The sequence below is a fragment of the Thunnus albacares genome, chromosome 8, assembly GCF_914725855.1.
Source record: "Thunnus albacares chromosome 8, fThuAlb1.1, whole genome shotgun sequence".
NCBI classification, from domain to species: domain Eukaryota; kingdom Metazoa; phylum Chordata; class Actinopteri; order Scombriformes; family Scombridae; genus Thunnus; species Thunnus albacares.
In genome coordinates this window covers 23,187,696-23,210,288 of record NC_058113.1, presented here as the reverse complement: position 1 = coordinate 23,210,288, position 22,593 = coordinate 23,187,696, and the positions used below count along the sequence as shown (strand labels likewise).

General features: G+C 40.6%; 1 protein-coding gene across 7 annotated transcripts; it reads left to right on the top strand.

Annotated features, from left to right (window-relative positions):
• Positions 1-256: 256 nt before the first annotated feature.
• LOC122987345 (polycomb protein SCMH1) lies at positions 257-20,881 on the top strand. Of its 7 annotated transcripts, none has more exons than XM_044359175.1 (17): positions 257-389; positions 989-1,130; positions 2,966-3,037; positions 3,305-3,382; positions 3,657-3,727; positions 4,190-4,424; positions 4,832-4,920; positions 5,221-5,479; positions 10,676-10,920; positions 11,458-11,649; positions 14,573-14,699; positions 14,878-15,078; positions 15,436-15,606; positions 17,992-18,117; positions 18,949-19,080; positions 19,673-19,800; positions 19,997-20,881. In XM_044359175.1, the coding sequence occupies exons 3-17, from the start codon at positions 3,013-3,015 to the stop codon at positions 20,114-20,116; spliced, it is 2,199 nt and encodes a 732-aa protein (XP_044215110.1). In that variant the 5' UTR covers positions 257-389; positions 989-1,130; positions 2,966-3,012; the 3' UTR covers positions 20,117-20,881. The 7 variants fall into 7 exon arrangements, with proteins under 7 accessions (XP_044215110.1, XP_044215113.1, XP_044215112.1 ...); XM_044359178.1 differs by having other exon boundaries at positions 258-389; positions 5,221-5,464; XM_044359177.1 differs by having other exon boundaries at positions 258-389; positions 5,218-5,464.
• Positions 20,882-22,593: the final 1,712 nt, after the last annotated feature.

Here is a 22,593-nt window from a genome sequence, read left to right as displayed (position 1 = left end):
TGTTTCTAATAAAGTGCTTGGTGAGTCTATGTGCAGCATACTGCCTGCTGTAGTTACATGCTATTGCACAAAGTTTGATGTACTGTATATTAAAAGGAATATAATAAGTACAGTAGATGTTTTGGTATATTTGGCAGTGTAAAATATAACATATAATAGATAATCAGGATATTAGGTTTTTTTTGGTTTACCATACTGCTAAATTGACTTTTGGCCACCAAGGGTCGTCGTTTCCCTCTTTTCCCTCATCCCCCAGCTTGCCCGCCCGGCTGACTGACTGCCCTACAAGAAATGTTAGCAAAACACCCCCTCCTCATCGTGTAGAGAAAAAAATGGCGGACAAGCGCTAAATCCCACATCAGAAACAAACATACACGTTACAAAGCAAGGTAAACATCCTCGGATACACCGAGCAACGTCTCCTTTTAGGCCACGGCTCCATCGCCGAGCCCACATTATCACTAGCTAGCTTCAGTGTGCTGGTATGCTCCCGTTTTGCTAATGCTAATATTTATAATCAGGTCAACGAGCTAGCGAGCCACCTAGCATGCTAAGATAGCATCCCGAGCGGTGGGCATGTCTCTGTGTAGCCGTGCGTAGCATATAGCATGCATGCTGGATGTGGTTCCTGAGCGGCTGCGTGCGTGTTTGCTTTTCATTCAGCGATTTCTTTCCCGGATCTATACCGTGGAGTTTACCGCTAATATAGTGTTAACTCCTGAATAACATTGTAAACGCTGCTGTCAGGTAAAGGAGTATCTGGCACACGGGGAAGGGGTGGGGGGGGGTCCCATGTTTTGGCTTTGTGTTTTGAATGGAGCTCTCAATATTTTTTGATAATGTAAGACTGAATGCAAACAAAGCGACTCCTGTAGATGTCAGACAAGTGTTAGTAGCTGGACGTTTGAGTTTTCAACAGTTAGCGGGTTTGCAACAGGAGGAAGGTGTACCTGCTGGGCTCTGTTAATAACGCCAGTCCTCCTGTCAGTTTCTCAGACTGGGAAAAACAGGGAGCGGGGTCGCTTTAATTTGGACGCCATCCCCCTTGGCGGAAGAAAAAGGCGCACTTCTATTGAAAAGGAAATCATCCGGAGGGGAGAAACGCTGCTAAACGGTTATGAAGTATTAAGGTAGGTGTGTTTATATCACAGCATAACAGCAATCTGTTCAAATTACAAACTGGGTCCATTGTCACCGTTATAGTTTTAACGCTTTTTCTACCCAACTGTTGTCATAATAAATCTGGTATGTTTTTCTCGGCAAATTCAAATATTTGGCAGATAGAGTTGCTGGATATTGCGTGTCAGTACTAACTCCTGTGCACTTCCCCAAATTAAATCTATTGCATGTTTGAGTGTCTATTTAGTAGATGTCCTCTGTTGCTGTATTGCATCCAAATTTAGGGTTATTTAGGGGATTATGACCTATAAATGCCACTAAGTCTGTGGGTACCTGCTGACTGGAGGGAAAAAAAACACTTTAAGTACTTGTTTATATCAGTTTGACCTGATGACCTGTGTGTTGTGTCTGGCTGCTAATGTTGTGGAGCCCATGCTTTGGGTTACAGGGGTCACCGAGGCTCAAAACATGTTGCCTTACTCTAAACCTCTGTCCATTAATTGAAAACATTTTTAAGCATTCAGCAGAGTAAATTTTACATTATGGAAAACACTGTTTTCTTCAACCAAGAGGCTATTAAGTTTAATTGCTTATGTGGTTATGCGGTGATCAAGTGTTTGTTTGGTGTCGCCTCTCCAGTTACATAACTTTGCATTGACTCCTTGTGCGAATGTGAAAAGTCATGTGGAATAATGATGATCGCTTTCTGCCCTTAGCAAAACTGATAAAAGTACCTCCAGCTAAAACTGAAGCAAACTTAATAAAACAACCCTGCAATAAATTCTACCTTCGTGAAGATTATAGTGTTGGGCTTGTTGAAATTGTCGAAGAGAGAAATTGATGGTTAATTGGAAACTGTAGCTTGTGGTGCTGTTGAATTATATTGCTTCATGCTGAGAGGTGTTGTTCGAGTTTTCTATTTTGTCCACAGCATTTATCTAAATAACCGTCTGCATATAGAGTCAATTCAACAAAGAACTTTTATGTATTTAGGTCTTCAACTTGGTGATGTATTTGGATCAGAGCCGCAACAATTAGTTAATGAATCCATTATTTGATAATCAACTAATATCTTTAGTTATTTTTAAGCAGAAAATACTAAATATTAGCTGGCTGCGGCCTCTCAAGTGTGATGATTTGAAGCTTTTCTGTGTTGTTCATGATAGTAAACTGAATTTCTTTGGATTTTGGAGTGTTAATTGGACAAAACATTTTAAGAAATCACCTTGCGAAATGCTAGCAGGTGTTTTTCACTATTTTTTTGACGTTTTATAGACAAACCGATCAATCATTAAGTCTAGACAATAATCAGCAGATTAATCAGTAATGAAAATAATTGTTAGGTGCAGCTCTAGTTTGCATGATGACCCTCTGTCTGGAGAGAAGGTCAGTAATCAACAAAGCTAATAAAGTCAGCACTCCGGTTTCACTTTGAAACACGGTTGTACAAACATATGGTAGCCACCCTGAGTTTTATTATGTTTGATCAGTTATTTGAGCTCATAGAATCCCTTAAACTCTTGATTTTCTCACTGACTGTTAAGTTATATAATGTTTACACTGCGTTAAATAACCCTCAAACCCAAGACGCCTTGTTTTTAGGGCTCACGTGAAATACAGATATTAATTAGGCTAAATTAAATTCAGTCTGCCGTATTTGGTGATCTTGAAAAGTTTGAATCGAAAACAAAGTGACAGGAAAAAGATGGATTAATATTTTCAATTCAGTCGTCACAGCAACGATAAACAAGCATCACCAAATTCCTCTTTTTCTCACATGGTTGGACGGTTCACACAGCTGTAACAAAGCTACTTTTTTGTATTTTGTATTTTCCTTCGTCTTTAGAGTGGAGGCCACTGTTGTGTCGTGAGCTTGGTCAGTATTGTTGGAGCATGAGGAAGCCTGTGCCACAGAAAGGTAACAAAGGATTATTTAATTCACAGTATGATAACAATATTTTACCAAATATTTGTATTAACAGACAAGTATTCACAGTAGCTTGCAGGTTAAGCTAGAAGTATGACATATTTTTCCTATTTAGGCAGATTGGTATATTATCTTATAATAGTCGTGTAATCCTGGGCAATGTTTGGAGCAGTGAATGAGGCAAGAATTGCAAGGTATTGACTGATGAGAAAACCACCTGCAGATGAGAGCTTATTTCGTCTTTTCTGGCTCCTCTAGCTATCGAGTGGAAAGATGCCAGAAGGATCAAGCATGCCCGGAGTGGACGACCCTCCCGGGTGCCCTCACAGTACCAAGGTAAATAACCCACAGCAGCCAGTGAAATATGAAGCAAGTTTTGTGCAATTCCAAAGGGTAACAGTGCCAAAGGGTTTGCTTCAGTATTGTTTCATTAATCATCAAGGTGAAGTTTGCCACAAATGTTGATAATGGATTTTAAGCCTCATGTCTCTTTTTGTTGTCTTTTGTTTTTGGCTCACGAAACATTGTCTGGAAGCTGATTATGACATTCATCAAACTTTTCACAACTTGAAAAACACTATTTTAATATGAAATGGATATTTTTTTACAGGGCATTTCAGTTGGGAGAAATACCTGAAAGAGACGGGTGCCAACGCTGCACCTGCTTCTTGCTTCAGACAGGTGAGCAAGATTGTTGTATTCCTGCAGAATGTCCAGTCTTAACTGTCAACATTACGCCTGGGACACGTGAGCAGCGCGTGTGTGTCGCTGAACTGCTGCGCCTCTCATGCTTGCAGTGTCCACACTGGAAGCGTGTCTGCTGTGGCACTTCTGCCACTGGTAGCCCCATCTTTCTCATTTTCCCTGTCTATTTCTGCTGAGAACCACGTGCGTCACGCGGAGAAAACAGGCAAGACCTCGAATCTCTAGATGAAGTGACGCAGCAGCCTCGCGTGAGACGTGCGTGTCACGCGGGCAGTGTGGCTGCTCTAACCTGTTAACAGGGGCGCCGAAATGAAAAACAAGAGGTTCCGCGACACACACGTGCTGCTCACGCATCCAGTGTGTCCCAGGGGTTAAGCCTATTGATAAGAATTTCACCTGTGATTGTGCCACTCTCCCACCAACACTTTTTTTCTGCAGAGCCTCACACCTCCAGTAAATGAGTTCAAGGCAGGCATGAAGCTGGAGGCTCAGGACCCGCGAAACACCACGTCCACCTGCATCGCTACAGTGGTGGGCCTGACAGGCTCACGGCTGCGCCTGCGCTTAGATGGGTCCGACAACAAGAACGACTTCTGGCGCCTGGTGGACTCCTCAGAGATCCAGCCTATCGGCAACTGTGAGAAAAATGGAGGCATGCTGCAGCCACCACTCGGTAAAGACACACAAATGACATGAGTTTTTTTTTAGTTCACGTTCACATTGTCAGTTGTCTTGCTTTCATGGAACAAAAAAGGATTGTTAACGGTTTTCCACAGACCTCACATTACCTTTTCTCATTTTTACTTTTTAGGGGTTTTCATTTTGTCCACTAGGTGTCAGTGACTGACTGTACAGAGTGTCATGTTAATCCCCATATTTAACTTTCCAATACAGTTTAGAAAGTCTTATACACAGGTTATTTCAGAATCGACTACCAATGGGAAAAGACACAAGCACTCTTTCTGCCTATTTAGACTGTTACCACAAAGTATTGTTGATAGTTTTTGTCATCTCATCACATAATCCGTAGATGTTTAAGCTGTAGTGTGTAGTTACAACAACAGTTGTCCTCTCTCTCAGGCTTCCGTCTCAATGCGTCCTCTTGGCCCATGTTCCTTTTGAAAACACTTAATGGAGCTGAGATGGCACCATCCCGCATATTTCACAAGGTACCTGTACAAGGCTCACAAGCTCAACACACGTGCACACTCTAAAAACTGGTTGCTTATTCGCTAATTCATAATTTATATTAGAATTCACCAGGAACATTTGATGTTTCACTGGTGTCTTTTAGAGTCCCACTAATTGATTAATTGTTGTTGTAAGAATCAGCTAAATCAGCAAGCAAAAATTCACCAGCATTTGGTTGGATTTACTGAACTCCCCCTGTACATATGTATGCACAAATATTAACACATGCCAACTTCCATACCTGACCCCCTTTGTTTTCTCTCCATGTTTCCCAGCAGGAGCCTCCAGCCCCAGAGCAGAACTCCTTCCAGGTGGGCATGAAGCTAGAAGCGGTGGACCGTAAAAATCCCCACTTTATCTGCCCGGCCACAGTGGGTGCGCTGCGTGGAGTCGAGGTGCTGGTCACCTTTGATGGCTGGCGAGGAGCCTTTGACTATTACTGCCGCTATGACTCACGTGACATCTTCCCAGTTGGCTGGTGCTCCCTCACCGGAGACAACCTGCAGCCGCCTGGTACCAAAGGTCTGAACCTAAACAGTGGGTGGGAAGTTTTGCTGTTTATTTTTTATTTTTTTTTCAGTGTCTGTTCACCCAAATGAGAAAAAAACATATATTTTCTTTCGTACTCCTAGTGGTACTGACCTTGCAGATCATTTTGGTTATATTTTATCATATATGAGATTTCTGTCTCTTTGTCAGTACAGTGGAGGAAAATTTTGTTTTTGGTGGTCACAACAAAAAAACTACATGAAAAAATTAAACAGCCACTTCTCTTTCAAAAAACAGTGTCCAAGTGAACACACTGTTCTGTATATTGTCTCTGGAAAGACAAAATGTTGATTTATTTCATTTTTTTTAATTATACAATGTCAACACCATGAGCACCACAAACTAAATTCTCTTGACCTCTACTGTTTTGGCATGAAGGCAGAAATCTCAGATATGATATCTCAAAACCTCAGCATATAAAACTAAATGCATCTGCATGGCCAGATACCAGGAGAGGGAAATGAGAAAATGCTTTTTGGAATTTGGGTGACTTTAACCACCATTGGTAGAGGAACATTACATTGCTTTTTAAATAATATATTTACTACACAGAGGGTGGACACATATATATGTTTAATAATTTACAGTGCATTCAGAAAGTATTCAGATTCCTTCACTTTTTTCAAATTTTGTTTTGTTGCAGCCAAAATCATTTATTTTCTTCCTTCATCAATCTGCAGTTAATGCACCATAATGACAAAGTGAAAACAGAATTTTAGAAATTTTTGCAAATTTATTAAAAAGGAAAAACTGAAATATCACGTTGACAAGTATTCAGGTCCTTTTGATATGACACTTGAAATTTAGTTCAGGTACCCTCCATTTCTCTTGATCATCTTTGAGATGTTTCTGTACCTTGATTGGAATCCACCTGTGTCAAATTCAATTGATCGGACATGATTTGGAAAGGCACACACCTGTTTAAATGAGGTCTCACAGCTGACGATGCATATCAGACAACCATTACTGCAACACTCCACCGAGAGCTTCTGTCTGGGCTTTATGGCAGACAGAAGCTTCTCCTCAGTGAAAGACACAGGAAAGCCTGCTTGGAGTTTGCAAAAAAGTATATAAAGGACTCTCAGACTGTGAGAAACAAGATTCTCTGAAACCAAGATGTAACTGTTTGGCCTCAATTTGAAGCGTCATGTCTGGAAGAAACCAGGCGCTGCTCATCACCTTCCCAATACCATCCCAACAATGAAGCATGCTGGTGGCAGCATCATGCTGTGGGGGTGTTTTTCAGTGGCAGTTACTGGTCAGGGTTGAAGGAAAGTTGAATGGAGAAAAGTACAGAAATATTCTTAATGAATACCTGGTCCAGAGCTCTCAGGCACTCAGGACCTTAGAATCGGCCAAAGGTTCACAATCCAACAGGTCAATGACCCTAAGCACACAGCCAAGACAATGCAGGAGTGGCTTATGGACAACTCTGTGACTTGTACCCAATCGAACAGTCTCTGGAGAGACCTGAAAATAGCTGTCCACCGACAATCCCCATCCAACCTGACAGAGCTTGAGAGGATCTGCAGAGAAGAGCGGCAGAAAATCCCCAAAATCCAGGTGTGCAAAGCTTGCAAAGACTTGAGGCTGTAATCGCTGCCAAAGGTGCTTCAACTAAGTACTGAGTAAAGGGTCTGAATACTTACATTAATGTGATATTTCAGTTTTTCCTTCTTAATAAATTTGCAAAAAAATCTAAAATCCAGTTTTTGTCATTATGGGGTATTGAGTGTAGATTGAAGAAGGGACAAATGAATTTAAATGATTTTAGCATAAGGCTGCAAACATAACAAAATGTGAAAATAGTGAAGGGGTCTGAGTACTTTATGAATACACAGTACACAGAAAATGTAATAAGTTATACACATACAGTTGATTTAACACAATTCTGAACAAAAAACAAACTTATGCCAAAATTATAAGCTTCAAATGCACAGACCCATGCATTGGATTGTATTATGCTGTAAAGATGTTTTTATTGTGTCCACCCATTGTATTTGCTCAGCCTATTGCATAGCAACTCCAGTGCATAACAAGTTGACCTGTTTTTCCTCTTGTGCACCCAGTACTTTTCTGCTAAAAGACTGCAGTAACTGAATTTTTTTGTGGTATGTTTTTTTTTTTTTTCCAGTTCTGCTTTTTACATCTAAGAACCGTTGCAGAAAAGTAACTTTTTCACCACAATAATGAGCCTGTTTCATCAACATTTCATCAATATATCTCTATCTGGAGTTTTACTGTTTACTGTCTCCGGGGCGTGTATGAGTTGAACTTGTGCGTTGTGGTTTTGCAGTGTGATGGTGAACTCCGTCTGCCTGAAGGCATCTTTAGTAACAGTTGATCAAGTCATCCGCACAAGTTTGCTATTTTTAAATCCCTGATAGTTTCAAATGAACAGCAGTTGAACATGTTCTTTCGACCTCCGTTATCCAGTAACATCCAGCTCAGTTCGTAGCGTTAAAGTGTTAAAGAAGGGAAATATGAGGGTTATCAGCCACAAGGTCATGTATACTCATCTAGAATCCACAGTGTGTGAAGGAGTGGAAAAGGAAGGAGGGAAATGGGGAGGCAGGACATGTCTTTGTAGCCTGCTAGTGTTTTTATGAAGGCCTGGCACTTACCCAGTTGGCAGAGTGGAGGGGCCATGACGTGGTTGAAACGAGCCTGGATGCCCCTCCACAGGCCTCTTGTTGGCACCCTGGCAGACTGAGGTTCTGATTAGACACATCTGAGAATTGAGTTAAGAGAGGGGGCAGAAACGAAGAGAAAAGAAAGACATATGCTGGGAAAGTTGGACTGTTTACATTGTCGGCAGATGGTGGGAGGAGAGAAGAAGAGAAGGGAGGAAAAAGAAAGAAAGGAGGAGCAACGCAAAGGAAGAGTGGGAGAGGAGGACAGGGCAGGAGGAGAGGGTGAATCTGAGGACAGCTGCACAGACAACCAGTCACTTTTTGACTTTCTTTGGGCAAGAGAGAGGTAAGTTAAGATGAATGAAATTACAGAAATGCATTCGGTGTGATAGATTAAAAGGTCTTTAGAAGTTATCTTCCTGTAATATGAAGCCGGCAGTGGTGGCTTTGTGAACTCGATGAACTCAGTGCACTCAGGGGAGAGGGAGAAAAAAAAAAACAGGAGTTTGCTTGTTACACGACTGTTTGGATGTATTTACAAGGGTTGTTGCTGATCAATGAACAACGTAACCAAGAGCTCTTTAAACCTTTTAAACATATTATCTCGGAATCATTATATCTGTGAGGATCAATCTGGTGTCTTGTTTTTCTTCTTAGCCTCATAGTAGCTCCCCTATAAAAAAAAAGTACCAGTAGCCTGCAGACTGAGCTTTGCATTGATTGGTGTGCCCGTGTGAAAGTGTGTTTAATAAATACAGCCCTACGGGCCAAGACCTGTGTTAATGAATGTGGCCGCTCCTCTCATAAATCTGTCGTGTGTTGATCCAGGATGAATACCAGTGTATTTCAGTTTGTTTGTGTGTGTGTGTGTGTGTGTGTGTGTGTGTAGGCTTGCAGGTGCATATGAAGCCAGCTATCTTGGCTATACTGTGATTCTTTAACTGTGGTTTTTTTTTTTTTTTTTTTTTGTGTTGAAGTTTTTCCAGCTGTGTTGGCTTATATAAAACACATGGCTCATTGGGTTTGCTTTTATCTATTTAATATACACCCTCATAATGATTTTACCATGTGCGTGTTCCCTCATGTGATTTCTGAAATGCTTCCCATCAAAAAAGGCATAGTGTGTGTTCATTGGTGGAAGTTTAAGAGATTAATTTAAAGAATGTCCTCACCGCTGTCAGCAGCTAGCTTCTTTATTAGGGTTTGTTAGGCTTTTAAGGTGTTCTTTTTATTCTAGCCAACAGGGACTTGGAAGTCAGACCTAGAGAAAATTCTCTTTGATTACCTCTGTCCCTTCTTTTAAAACAGCTGAGTTTTCTTCCCTCTCCTCTTGTCTGATATGTTTCAGCCCTTGCTTTTCCTTTACTTCATCTTCGTCTTTTGTTCGTCGGTATGGATCACAGTTTATGCAGTTAATCAAGATAAATGCATGATTGTCAGACTTTATGATACAATATTTTCATATGTTGTTGCTTGCCAACCATATACCCACCATAATTATGATGTTCATTTAACTGAGAAGAAAAAAAATAATCAAAATCTCATCTTCAAAGCAGGATTCATGTATTTTACTCACTGCATTATTAAGTGCTTTTAGTTACACATGATTTTACAGACAATGCAATGTTAAGTGTAAACCACAAACATTCCAGTAAAAGGCTGATCAGCCAAACCTGGATAGTTAAAGAGACAGTTGACCAAAGTTATGAAAAAGCATATTTTCTCACTTTCCTCTAGTGTTATTTGGTTACGCAGATAGTTTTGGTTTTATTCGCTCAGATTCTGAGATATCCATCTTTTGAGATTTCTACCGCCACACCAGTAGAATGGAAGTAAATGCAATGTTGTTGATGGTGCCCACAAAACCTAAAAGTGAAGCAAAGGACAGATGTGAGCAGTCTTGTGAAGCGAATTGGTGCGTGCACTTCTAGATGTAACCTCTCTCTACCTGTTTGCTCTCTCAGTGTGAAGCACAAGACAGTCTAAGAGAAGTAGTGTTGTGTCCTCAGGGTTATTACCGAGGAAGGAAAACTGTTTTACTGCTGAGAATGTTTGACCTTCTCTGCTGTTGTGCTGCTGTGAGAAGCGTGAGCTCTTGTGATATGAACAGTCAGAATTTAGTTCTGCCCTTAACAAACTGAAAGATGTTTTTATTTTTTTAAAGTTTGATGCTACATATTGCAGAAAGGAGGTGGTAGATAACTTCTTAGTTAGCATTTGAGGAATGTTTTTATAGAAGAGGTGAGGTAATGGTAATACCTGATAAGCCACATACAATGAGAGTCCGTGATGCATGTGTGTTTAACACAACTTGCTTCTTGGTTGGCTGCAGCTGGAGTCAGACGAGGACATCACAGTTAACAGCACAAAGGGAGGAGCAAGGAGTTGGGCACTCACTCATTCTGCTGTATTTGACTGATGCAATACAAATTCATTACACAAATAATGAATGTGACTAAATGGTGAAACTCAATTTGCTCTTTTTTTGCTGTTATCCTACTGCTTTTCACTCAACTTTTCTTTCTTGTCTGCCTTGTCTTTGCCCGTGCAGTAGTGTTGCCTAAGAGCCTTGGGGCATTGACAGACGGTAGTGTGGAGAGCCCAGCCATGCACCCTGCCCCCACGGTGGGCAGACCTCCGGTTCAGAGAGGACGTAAGCCAGGCCGCAGGAAAACCAAGGTGACGGGGCCCTGGAGTCAGAAGGGATCAGCGTTGGGACCACAGAGCATCCAGCCAGGCAAAGCCCTGGAGCCCATCAAGATCCCCAAGAAGCGTGGGCCCAAGCCTGGCAGTAAGGTAGGCCTGATGTAGCTTACAGATACCAGGGTCAGACCCTCAGAGATATCTAATTGTGTCAAGCCATGTATGTCTTCAGTTTTATTAAGACTACTTCTGTTAGCAGTGAGATCTGTGGATTATACAGAGTAACAGTGATGTCGTTCCTAGAGGGACTCTTTTTAGTGCTGTTTTTAATGCATTACAGATTAGGGAAAATACTGGAGCACACTGATTGATTTGCAGTCTTCACTTAAATTTTATTCTCCTCCTTTGTACTGAGGTGGTGGTCAAAATCTCTGAGGCGGATATCTCAAAACTATACGAGCAAAACCTGTAGGCTATGTCTCAAAACAATCCCTTGTTGTTTCTTTTTGGTCACCTCTGATGAACAACAGTGCTCAAGTTGTTTCACAATGACAGCCTTGGTTGCATGGAAACATTTTTCACCATATGTCACACTTTGTTTTCTGCTGGAGGGAGCATTACCACTGTAGAGTCTCACAGCATGAGGAGTTAGCTCTACTTGACTCTGTCTCCTTTGCTCTTTGTTTGCAGTTGGGCTGGGCAAAGAGAACTGGCTGGCTGGAAGAAGCCATAGCTGGCCCAGGACGGCCAGTGACAGGCCCAGGGAGACCCAGAGGCAGACTGCCTGCCAACTGGGCACAGAGGATAGCTCTGCAGCAGGCCCAGACTCAGGCAGAACCTATCAAGATCCCAAAGAAAAGAGGGCCCAAGCCTGGCAGCAAGGTAACTGTCTTTGTTGTCATTTTCCTTACCAGTTAGACTAGACAGCACCTGAGTAAACGTGACGGCTAGTATATTTCAAATTACTGTCAAATTGAAAAGGGTCCTTTGTTTCATCATGTGTAATATGCAGGGCAGGAATTATACCACAGCCAAACGTCCAGTGCCATGGATACCGCAGAGTGTGGCCTTAATGCCCCTTCTAAAATTAACTACCCACACGGCGAGTTTGGCTTGCCCTGTTTTGAACTGGCCGTTGTGGCCTTAAAAGAAAGTTGCGCATTTTCTCATTTAAAACTTCATGCGATGCAGCAAATAAACAGACTCAATGTTTCCCAGTGTTTCCGTCATCAAACTGGACATCAACAGTAGCGTGAGATATCTCCCACTCCCACAAATATATGTGTAACGTAAACATTAACAGTTAACCCGCTAGCTAACGTTAACTAACAATTACTGCACAAACAGCTAAACACTGTACAGTGTAAATATTAATACAGGTTGTGTTTTTAAAGTTTCACACACTCTTGGAAGCAGTCAAAATTATTTTCTCCAGCTGTTAACGTTTATAAGACTGCCTGTTTATCTTTTTGAGCTCCTCATCATCTGTGACAGTGGTATTTGGCAGCTTGACATATTCCATTTCTGCAGTAGAGACGCTTTGGACTCGTTTTCACTCGTCATGAATTTATTCCCTCCGTGGCAGAAAAACATGTTACACGAGCATTCAGAAACTCCTGCAGGTTAAACTGGACTAACGAAACACTTTTAGTGCTGACTGACTCTGACACACTCAGTATAAACAGACTTTAAGACACTGGCTAGCCTAGCAACATTAAGGCTACAAACAACCCGTAATGTAACGCTCCGTGTAGGAGTCTGTTTTACACATTGACCGACATGCGTAACCGGTCAAAAATATTCTTGGTGCTTAACTGTTGACATCCCTAACCAGGATATTGCTGCATAGTGTTAACTAACTATGAATGTACATAGAGTATATAACTTGCTCTGAGATCTGACAGGTTGCAACTTTTTCAGTGTGATGCAATGTTAACACACACACACACACACACACACACCCATTTCTCTGTAAGCAGTCAGCCACCTCTCAGTTAATACAGATCAGGAGAGTCTGTCAGCTGTTACATGACTCACAGTTATCATCGTAGTCTCCCCTTGAGAAGTTTCTCATCAGTGTGTTTAATGTGTAACGTGTAAAAAAGTAATTTTTGTGACTGCTCCTATGATCTCAGACTCAAATGCTAATAGTCGCACGGGTGTTGAAACTTGCTCAGATTAATTTTGATCACCTTTAGCCTATTTATTAGGGATGCACGATATTACCAGCACGTCATTGGTATCGGCCGATATAAGCTCTAAAATGAAATATCAGCATCAGCCTGAAATGAACATTTTCTGCCGATTATGAGAGGTCGATATGTTGCCTTCTCCTCCGCCGCCTGACTGTGCTTCCCTCCACCGACTGTTTCACCCTGACGGTCCCGGTGCTTCCTCCACAAGCTCTATTTCACTCAGCTGCCCGTCAGACCAGCTGCTTCTTCTAGCAGAGGCTAGCTGGCTCTGCTTCCCTCCGGTCATGCTGTGGCTAATGCTCTGCTAGCCCCTCAGCTAACGTTAGCCCCAGCTCTCCGTGTGGATCCAACCAGAGCACCGAGTCCCGGTTCGTTATTCAGGTTAAAGTGGGAAGAAGCAGCGGGTCTGACGGGCAGCGCCAGGACCGTCAGGGTAAAATAGTCTGCGGAGGAGCTGCTGTGATCAGCTGCAAAAATAGGAAACACCTTGGCTGACAGGATGTACCGCTCTTTTTGGGGGGGACTTCTTCTTTTTGGTTTGTAACGGCGGTTGGCAACCAGCGTTTTAGGTGCATTACCGCCACCTTCTGCTCCGGAGTGTGGACCAGAGATTAAATCCTACACATTAATCCTGTCTGTCTAATAAACTCAAAGAAAATTCTACTGCTCCACCCACTTGGCAGGTTCATTAAAGTCTTCCTAAGTCTTCCTTCATATATTGTCTTTCTTGATCATAGTTTAATCAATGCTTGCATGCATAATAGTCTCCTCAGCCAGCTGTAAAACATATGTGCATATATCAGTATCGGCAATCAGCCACAATGAGTTGGAAATATTGGCATATCGGATATCAGCAAAAATCCCATATCACGCATCCCTACTATTTATAGACTTTATTTTATCATTAAAATATAACAATAACAATCAATATAATGAATTGCTCACATTTTTAAAAAGAATCAATCAGACAGCATTTTGCAGAAAAGTCAAAAATTCAGTGTTAAATAAACTCAGTACTGTTTTTCGTTGATTGTATACTGTTTTGTCTTCATACAATGTAATTATCACTTATGTTATTGCACCAGTGGTTTTGGCCTTGAGCCCTACATTTTGGTTGCGATGCCCCAATAAATTTGTATTTATCAAAGGCCAAAGTGGCCTTGCCCTAAAAATGAAAATAATGATTCCAGGTCTGAATATGTTTGGGGTTAAAATTCATAAATGAATGTCACGCTGTTTGTTGGTGCTCTGAATGTGAGTCAGATGGAGCTTGTTTTCCATTTCAAAGGCATCTACTTTTACAAAAACACAGTGGTTGTCCACAACAAATGTTGGCAGCTCAAAACCACTCATCAGGCCCCAATAATGTATTGAAGAGAGATACTTAGTTATGAATTTTCACCTTTGATCTTTGTTTTGTTTTCTCCGTGTTACACCTTATTACATTTACAGGAAGTTCCTTTGTTTTGTGGGCTCAAATATAAAAATGATGACTATGTGCAACAAAGGAGCAACATTTGTATTAACTGTTTTCATCAAAGGTACTGACGGTAATGAAACAGTTAAGATACAAATGCTACAAATGTCTCTACGTATGTGTTTGTATCCAGAGAAAACCACGCGTGGTACCTAATCCAGTCCCCACGTCTCCCACCAGCAGCACCCCAGAGCCTGACACCAGCACTGTGCCTCTGGACAACGCCACCATCCCCAACTCTGCACTACAGGCTCCCACAGGTACGTGACGTCCACAGGCCTGGATATTATGAATATTATTGACACTGTGGTGCAGAGAGATTTTCCACCCCTGTTAATACATGGAAACAAGGTGTAAAATCAGCATTTTTTTTTATTAGATTTAAGTATTAAATAAGTCATATAACAATAATCATTGACTCTTCTGTTTGTCTCTTAGTTTGTGTGTACCTAAACAAGTACGGCAAGGTAGGGCCCCATTTGGACCAGCGGCGAATCCAGCAGCTCCCAGATCACTTTGGGCCAGGCCGGGCCTCTTCGGTCCTTCAGCAGTGCGTCCAGGCGTGTGTTGACTCTGCCCACAACCAGGCCACAGTCTTCTCCTGCCTCAAGTCTGGCCAAGGCGGTGAAGTCATTTCAGGTGGGGATTACATTCATTTGAAAGGGAATGTGTTTTCTGTCTCTGTAGCATTTTGAAAGTCTTCATGAAAGAGTATTTTTAGCAGTTTAGTTGTATTTTACTTGTTTGTTGTGGCATTTTCACATCTTTGTTCAATTATCTTTCGTAAGAGCAGTAGAGCTGTTGTGAAAATAGCAACAAAACACTACTGCACATGGAGCACTGAGTGTAAATTATGTTATAAATGTGACATGAAATGTGAGGTCCAAACAACACAATCGGACATTGTGCTTTTATTCATTTTAAAACAAAAGACTGTGTACACTTCATTGAGCAGCATTTGATCGTCTGGCCTTTCGCCCCCTTTTTCTTGTCCAGCTTACTTTGACCAGCAACATCACACCTTAACCCTGCCCACAGTCAGCAGTGTCACTTACGTCCTCCGCTTCCTGGAAAAACTCTGCCACAACCTTCACTGCGATCCTCTGTTTGGCAGCCAGCCTGTTGCCAGAGGAGGCCTGCACTACGACAGTCACACATACACTACAGGTCAGTGCTGTTGTTATCACAGAGTGGGTTCAGGTGCGCACAACTACATCCTGATAATATTCAGGAGGCTCTGATACTGTGTGTCTGGTGTATGTAAATACTGTTTTTCATTTACAACAATGAATGAATAGGTTTTTTTTTTTTTGTATCTGGTCATTTACATGACCCACCCCTCATGGAATCATTCAGATATATTAACTAACGACAAACCAAACATTGCTGCATGTTAACCCACCATTATCTAACAGCACAGTACATCGACAATCATCCAAACATAAACATAATCCTCCCACAAACGATGATTCAAAAGATATCCCACAATGGAAATACAACAAATATACAAACACAGCCCCATAAGCACAAGACACAACACACAAATCCAAACAAAACAAAATCTACATATGCATCCATTAGTGCCAAACGCTGTGTATAATTATTTTTTATTCCAGTTCATAAACCAATAGTCTGCAATACATGTAGAATAGAGTATGAGGAATTTATCTATCATATGTTTTTTTTTCTCCTCCTATTCAATGCTTTAGAAATATATTCATCAAAAAGGTATTCAATCAAAGCTCCATTCTCAGTTCCTATCAAATCTAAATCTGGAATTTTTGCCCATGTTTGTGAGCATTTGTAACGAGAAGGGTGAGCTTCTGTCCTCATTATTAGAAATCAGTCTGACTGCTGGATATGTCAGTTGTAACTTGTGATAATGAGGCATGTTTAGAAATATTTATTAAGCTGAAAACCAATAATAGACTCTATATAGCAGTTAGATTGTGTGTGTAACACCAGTATTGGTTTCTTTAGTTGTGTTCTTTTATATATTGTCCCAGAAATAACTGTGATAAACAATTTTATTGTCATTATAAGACCATTTTATGCCACAGTTGCAGTTAACATGGTAACACCAGTTTGAATACCATACTTACTTATTTAGGAGGTGCCAGGACCTCTAGCTTCACCTTATTCATTTACACCATACCTGCAGCCTACATACACTCCCCCAGCATGTGTTCACTAGTGGGAGTGAAGAATTTTAGGGTTTCTAGAAATGTCTGCAGGCTTTTTTTATTTGTTGGGGCGTGATGTTACAAAAAATGGATTTTATGAGTTAAATAGTTCATATACACACATCAAGTCCTGCTCTGTTTGTCTTAAAAAAGGAAAACAAGAGCAAATTTACAACCACCATAGTAGCAAAATGTCTGAGATTGTCACTAAAATGAGAATACCTGGTCCACCTTAAAGGTCGGTTCACCTTAAGTGAGATTGGTCAAGTTAGGTTTACCCATTGTCGCTAACTTCGGGGTTAACCCCCTTCATTTTAATCATGGGTCATGAGGAGTTGTAGCATTTATTCACTGACAAATACCTTAAACTGTACACACACTGCACTGCAACGTTCACAGCTATACTGATATGTCTGCTGCTGCTGCGGTTGCCAGCGTCAGCCTCACCGTCACACACCCACTCTCTCTCTCTCTCTCTCGACCGCACCCTCCCTACACACCTGGTGACATTCTTATGCAAACAAACACGCGTAAACAGAACGGGCAATGTTGATGTCAGTAAAAATGAATGAGGGTCATGTCCATATCTTACAATAATGTCGATAATGTAATTATTGTGACAGGCCTGATGTCTTACTCACAGAGATGTTGGCAGTAGACTCCTAAAACAAGTTTTGTAAGTGCTCAAGGGAGGTACACTGTGTTCCTCTCTTGAGTATATGTACACTATGTTTACTTGTTTTACTTTGGGAAATGTCAGTTTCTGAGGATAGAGATTAGAGTTCTTGGGAACAAGATAAATAAGGCATAAATGAATTAATTACCGGCTGTACAGCCACTTAATAGTGTACTGACAACAAGATGCTTTATCTGGGTGGAGGAAGAAACACTGCGAGAAATATGTCAAACTGTTCATTGCCAGGCTGATTGTTTGTTGTGAATGTCGTAGATCACCTCCTATTGTTGGCAAGTCAAAACCTTCTAATGTGATTGTGCGGATCATTATTGTGCTATTACAATGGAGGGTGGCTGAGAGAGTGTGTTGTTGCCAGTGTTGTTGGAGATTCCTAAAGTTCAAGAATTAATTAATGATTACAGCGAAAACATGACACTTGAAATTGAGTTCACTGACACAAACCAAATTGTGTTTTTAAAAAATTACATAGCTTGACAGGTTTTTTTTCCACTAATCAAAATACTTTACTATATTTATCTCTCTCTGCCCTACATTGCTGTTTTTGTTTTTTTTTGTTCCCATTCAGCATCTTAGACCAAAAGCTCTAGATATGTTTTACCCAGTGATCCATAGGTCTGTTTAGCCTCTACCTATATGAGCTCTCATTATTTCCTCCCTCTGTACTGCTTTTAGATAGAAGAAGTTTTGGAGATAACCTGACGACAGGCCCGGGCCGAGGCACTAAGCGGTTCCTCCAGGAGTCCTACAACAGTCCCCTGCCTCAGAAACTGGCCAAAATCCCCCGGCACTCCACTGATGGTACATTAACTTTGTTGTTGTTCATATCCCTGTACCTCCATAAATTGTAATATTTTCTGCTTGTTTATATTTAAACAGAGCTGAAGAAAATTCATAATAATAATAATAATAATAATAATACTTTGAATGTTGATAGTGTTCAGAAGAAACAATATATGTAAATGTATTTTGTAAAATGCCTTGGCCTGATATAATAATGTATTATTTTTTGTCCTTTTGTTTGTGAGTAAAAAAAAAAAGGGTTGAAAATACACTTAAATGAAAGAATTTCACTGATTAAACAAGCCTTCCACTCATGTACATAGTATTTATTTATATAGTCAGTGGCGCTCCACTCTAATACTGCACCGTATTTTATGTAAGACATTTAATTCTGATAACAGACCGCTCTGAGTTGTCCAGTAAAGTTCGGTAGTAGTAGTAGTAAAGTTAATATAATCTTATAAAAAGAGGTAGTAAAACAGAAGAAGCTCTTGGCTCAGGAGCAAGTGGTATTAAGTTCTGGTGCAGGAGGTTAATCATTTAGTCTTCTTTCAATTTCCTTAGACTATAATTAAATTATTGGAGAATAAGAGATTTATATAAAAGGGTAATATCCCCCTTAAACTGGCCTTCTGTCATACTAGTCATAAGTCTTACACTGTGAAATGTGTCATGAGAATAAGCCAGCCACTTGCATTCATTTTGTAATGCTTCTTTACATTCAGCATTTTAAATATATTTAATATGATGGATTTTTTGGGGCTGGTGGCCACTTTAGGAATTGTTAAGTATCTCTATCTATGTATTTATTTATCTCACTGCTTAGCCAGCTGTCTCTGTTGTCCTCAGGAGAGTCCTTCATGGAGAACAGCGTTGCTGCATCAGAGCACTTAAAGAAGAGCCCTCTCTCCCCAAACTGTACGGGCCAAACACCCGGCCTGAGGTCTCCCTCCAAGCTGCTGCATCATACCAACTCTACAGGTAGGAAGAAACACTTATACAGGAAACACTAGTTTTGTCTAAGAAGTTTGCACCACAATTTAATTGTGTTGTGTTGCTTATAACACCAGAAGAAGCCTATTAAATTTACTGCACATAAGGTTTGCTGATTTACTGTAGTTTGTAGTTGTTTGTGGCATATCTTTGAAATGGTAAATAAATAAATGTAGATAGGAAAATTCTGTTCTTCCAAAATAATTTCAACTTTACAGGATGAAAGTACTTTTTGAAAGCCAGGCAATTGGATTTTTTGAAGCAGGGTTAGTTGCTCTGTTAGAGAGGATAAAGCAGGTTTTAAAGCTCTGTCGTTTCTGAAGACGACGGCACTGACTGACAGTTGTAATTGAATTTGAAAGACTAAAGATTGGCTCAGACACAAAGGAAAGGAAAGCTTTGAGTTTTGTAATTGAATCAAGTAATTTTATTAATGGTATTTTGGGATAGCAAGGTAAAGTGTAGGATAGTGCTTGATTCTTGGGGAAAACTGCAGTAACATTAACAGTTTAGGTGAATGAAATACTTGATGAATGACCTGAATGTCGTTATGAATGTATGTGCTTGTGCTCCCCTTCAGGCAGTTTTCGGGAGAGCCCCAGGCCCAGTGGTCAAGACCCCAACCTGTGGACAGTAGAGGATGTCATGCAGTATATCAGAGACATCGACCCAGTGCTGGCACCACATGCTGACCTTTTCAGAAAACATGTATGTATACCCTCATAATGATAATGATAAAGAGAATTCTGGCTTATAATAAAATATTAAAATATTCTTCTCTGAAATTGATATATACTTTTTGCAAATAGACTGTCCTTTATATTTCACTGCTAAACATCAGCTTTTATTTAGTACATCTACTACTTTTGCACACTCGGTCCAATCTCCGTGTCCTCTCTTACAGGAGATTGACGGGAAAGCACTCCTCTTGCTGCGTAGCGACATGATGATGAAATACATGGGCTTGAAGCTCGGCCCCGCCCTCAAGCTCACCTTTCACATCGACAAGCTCAAACGGGCCTGAGGAGGTCAGCTGACCAGCCACAACCTTCCAAAGGACTAAACTCCAACCCCGCCTCCCTGTTGTAGGATCAGTATATAATGCACTGCATATCGGACATATACTGACCATTACATGTAGCAACTTCCATCAAACCACCATATCTGGTATTACATACCCCTCTCCTGACCTCATCCAATGAGGAATGTTTATTTTGTGTAGCACAATCCAGCCCTAAGGCAGCATGGGATACGTAGGATCACCCACTTGTCCGTCATCTGTTTTGCATTTCAGTATAACTTGAAGAGTCATATGTGGCCAACTGTAAAAGGCTTTTTTGGCCTTCTTTTATTATGTTACATTTATTCTGTACATTTCATATTTTGTACTTCATGAATATATGGACTCGTATTTTTGCCTTTTTAAACGGTTTGTGTCGGATATGCTAAAAGAAAGAAAACCATAAAGGAAGAAAGGAAATCACTACATTCATCCCAATAGTTGGGAATGTGTCTAATTAACGTCTCTGTTTGAGGCATGGTTTTGCAACTACAACAATATTGATTATGGGGAAAAAACATGTTTTATGAAAGGACAACAAAACATTTATTCGGAGGATACTGCCATGAGGAAATCTGTTTCTTTTCTCTTATTCTGAATGTTGTTTACAATGACTTGTCTTGTCTTTGTTATTTGTACTTTTTTAATTTTTTATACTATATTATTAGAGTTCCTACATGGAGAGCCCTATCATACTTAACATTGTTCAATAAATATATAATAATTCAACTGTTTTGTTTTATTTTTTTTTCTGTTTTTTGTTCTGCAATGTTAGAATTTGTGATTCCATCATGTTTAAACTCTCCTGTGTTACTACACCAATTGATTTCTTCACTTATTTGAATGAGGATCATATTTTCTCTCTCTAATTTGCCTGACCTTTTCATTTAAAGACTGATTATATACCACATACAAATGTACATTTAACAATCTTGACATTTTGAAGCTGTAAAAGGTGTATCTTTTTTAAATTATACTGGGTTTAAAATGTGCATATTACTTACATTATCAATACAGATTCAAATTTTTATTTTAAAGACTACATGTGGTTCCATTCAGAGTGTGTTTCCAGTGACAGACGTTCACCAACAGAGGGAAGCACAGCTCTTTTAGCCTTTTCGCAGTCAAGTCTCCTTGGTGTTTCTCCTTGGGACTCACTGACATGCACTGCCATGGGTGGCCATATCTCCATCTGGTAGACTCAGCATGATAATCTCATATGATATTATTATACTAAGTGAAGACTACTTCATATGGTTGGTTTTAGTTTTGTTGCTACATAATCATTATTTCTGCTATATTGCGATGTGGTCATTTTACTTACTTTCCATTATTGGAAGACCCTTTCTTTATGATTATGTGAGCCAATTATTTGCTCTGTTTCTGGTAAATGTATATCATTATTTCCATCAGTACACGAGTGGGCTATTAGGTGTGTGGGTGAAAATTACTTGTGTTTACTGAAGCGACCTGATACAAGACAAGAAAATCTAACCACATCCTCCTAGTGAAAACAGGAAAACATATCATGTAGGGTTGAAAACAGTGACCAAACCCACTGATTCTTACTGACATGGATGAGTATGAATGCATGTCTCTGTGTGTGAGCATATGACACATACGCACAATCTGTGCTGTGTTTGTGTGTTATGCTCAGGCACATGTGACAAGCTCAGAGCTCGTGGCTGATGCCTGTGCTTGTTGATGTGTAATAGTAGCCAAAGTGTTGTGCATGAAACTGGTGCTATTTATAGAAATAACAGCTCCTTGTGCTGCATATTGTGTTTGTGAAGGTTGTGAAGTGAGTTTTCACTTTAGCTCCTAACACTAGAGTGGGACTTTTATTAGGTGCCATTCTTGTTCTGCTGGTAAGACAGCAGACAGAGAGGTCTTTCAGTATTAGAGTGAATATTCAACAGCACTGGTTAGGTCATCTGGGAACATATATGCATGACAGATTATCTTCATTGTCATGACACACAATGGTTTTAGATAATTTGGGGAAATCCTGCCCCTGATATTTACCAACAATTCTAAGCAGAGCTCCTGAGTCATCCAGTGCTGTCTTTGCCCCAACAGTCATACACCATACAGAACAGCGAGACAGTTTCAGTATGTATGAAAGGAAGTTTTGCAGGCTTGCAGATCAGTTATAACTGTGAGAGAAAAAACCCCGACTTTTTCGAGTCTTGCTGCTGCTGTCATGTTATGGCATGGAAGTGCCATATATTCTACAGAACCAGCCTGGCATCTGCTCTCTACAGACAAGTGTGGGCACAGTTAGAGAGAAAGACAAAAGAAAAAGGTGCTCAGTCCACAACCTTCCTCTCCAGCTGATACCAGATTTCCCAGCATGCCTTTGGGCTGTCAGTTGAGGTACTTTAAGTGGGGGTGAGGGCCTCAGATCCTGGTGTGCCTGCAAAGCCCTGAGGCGTCAGTCA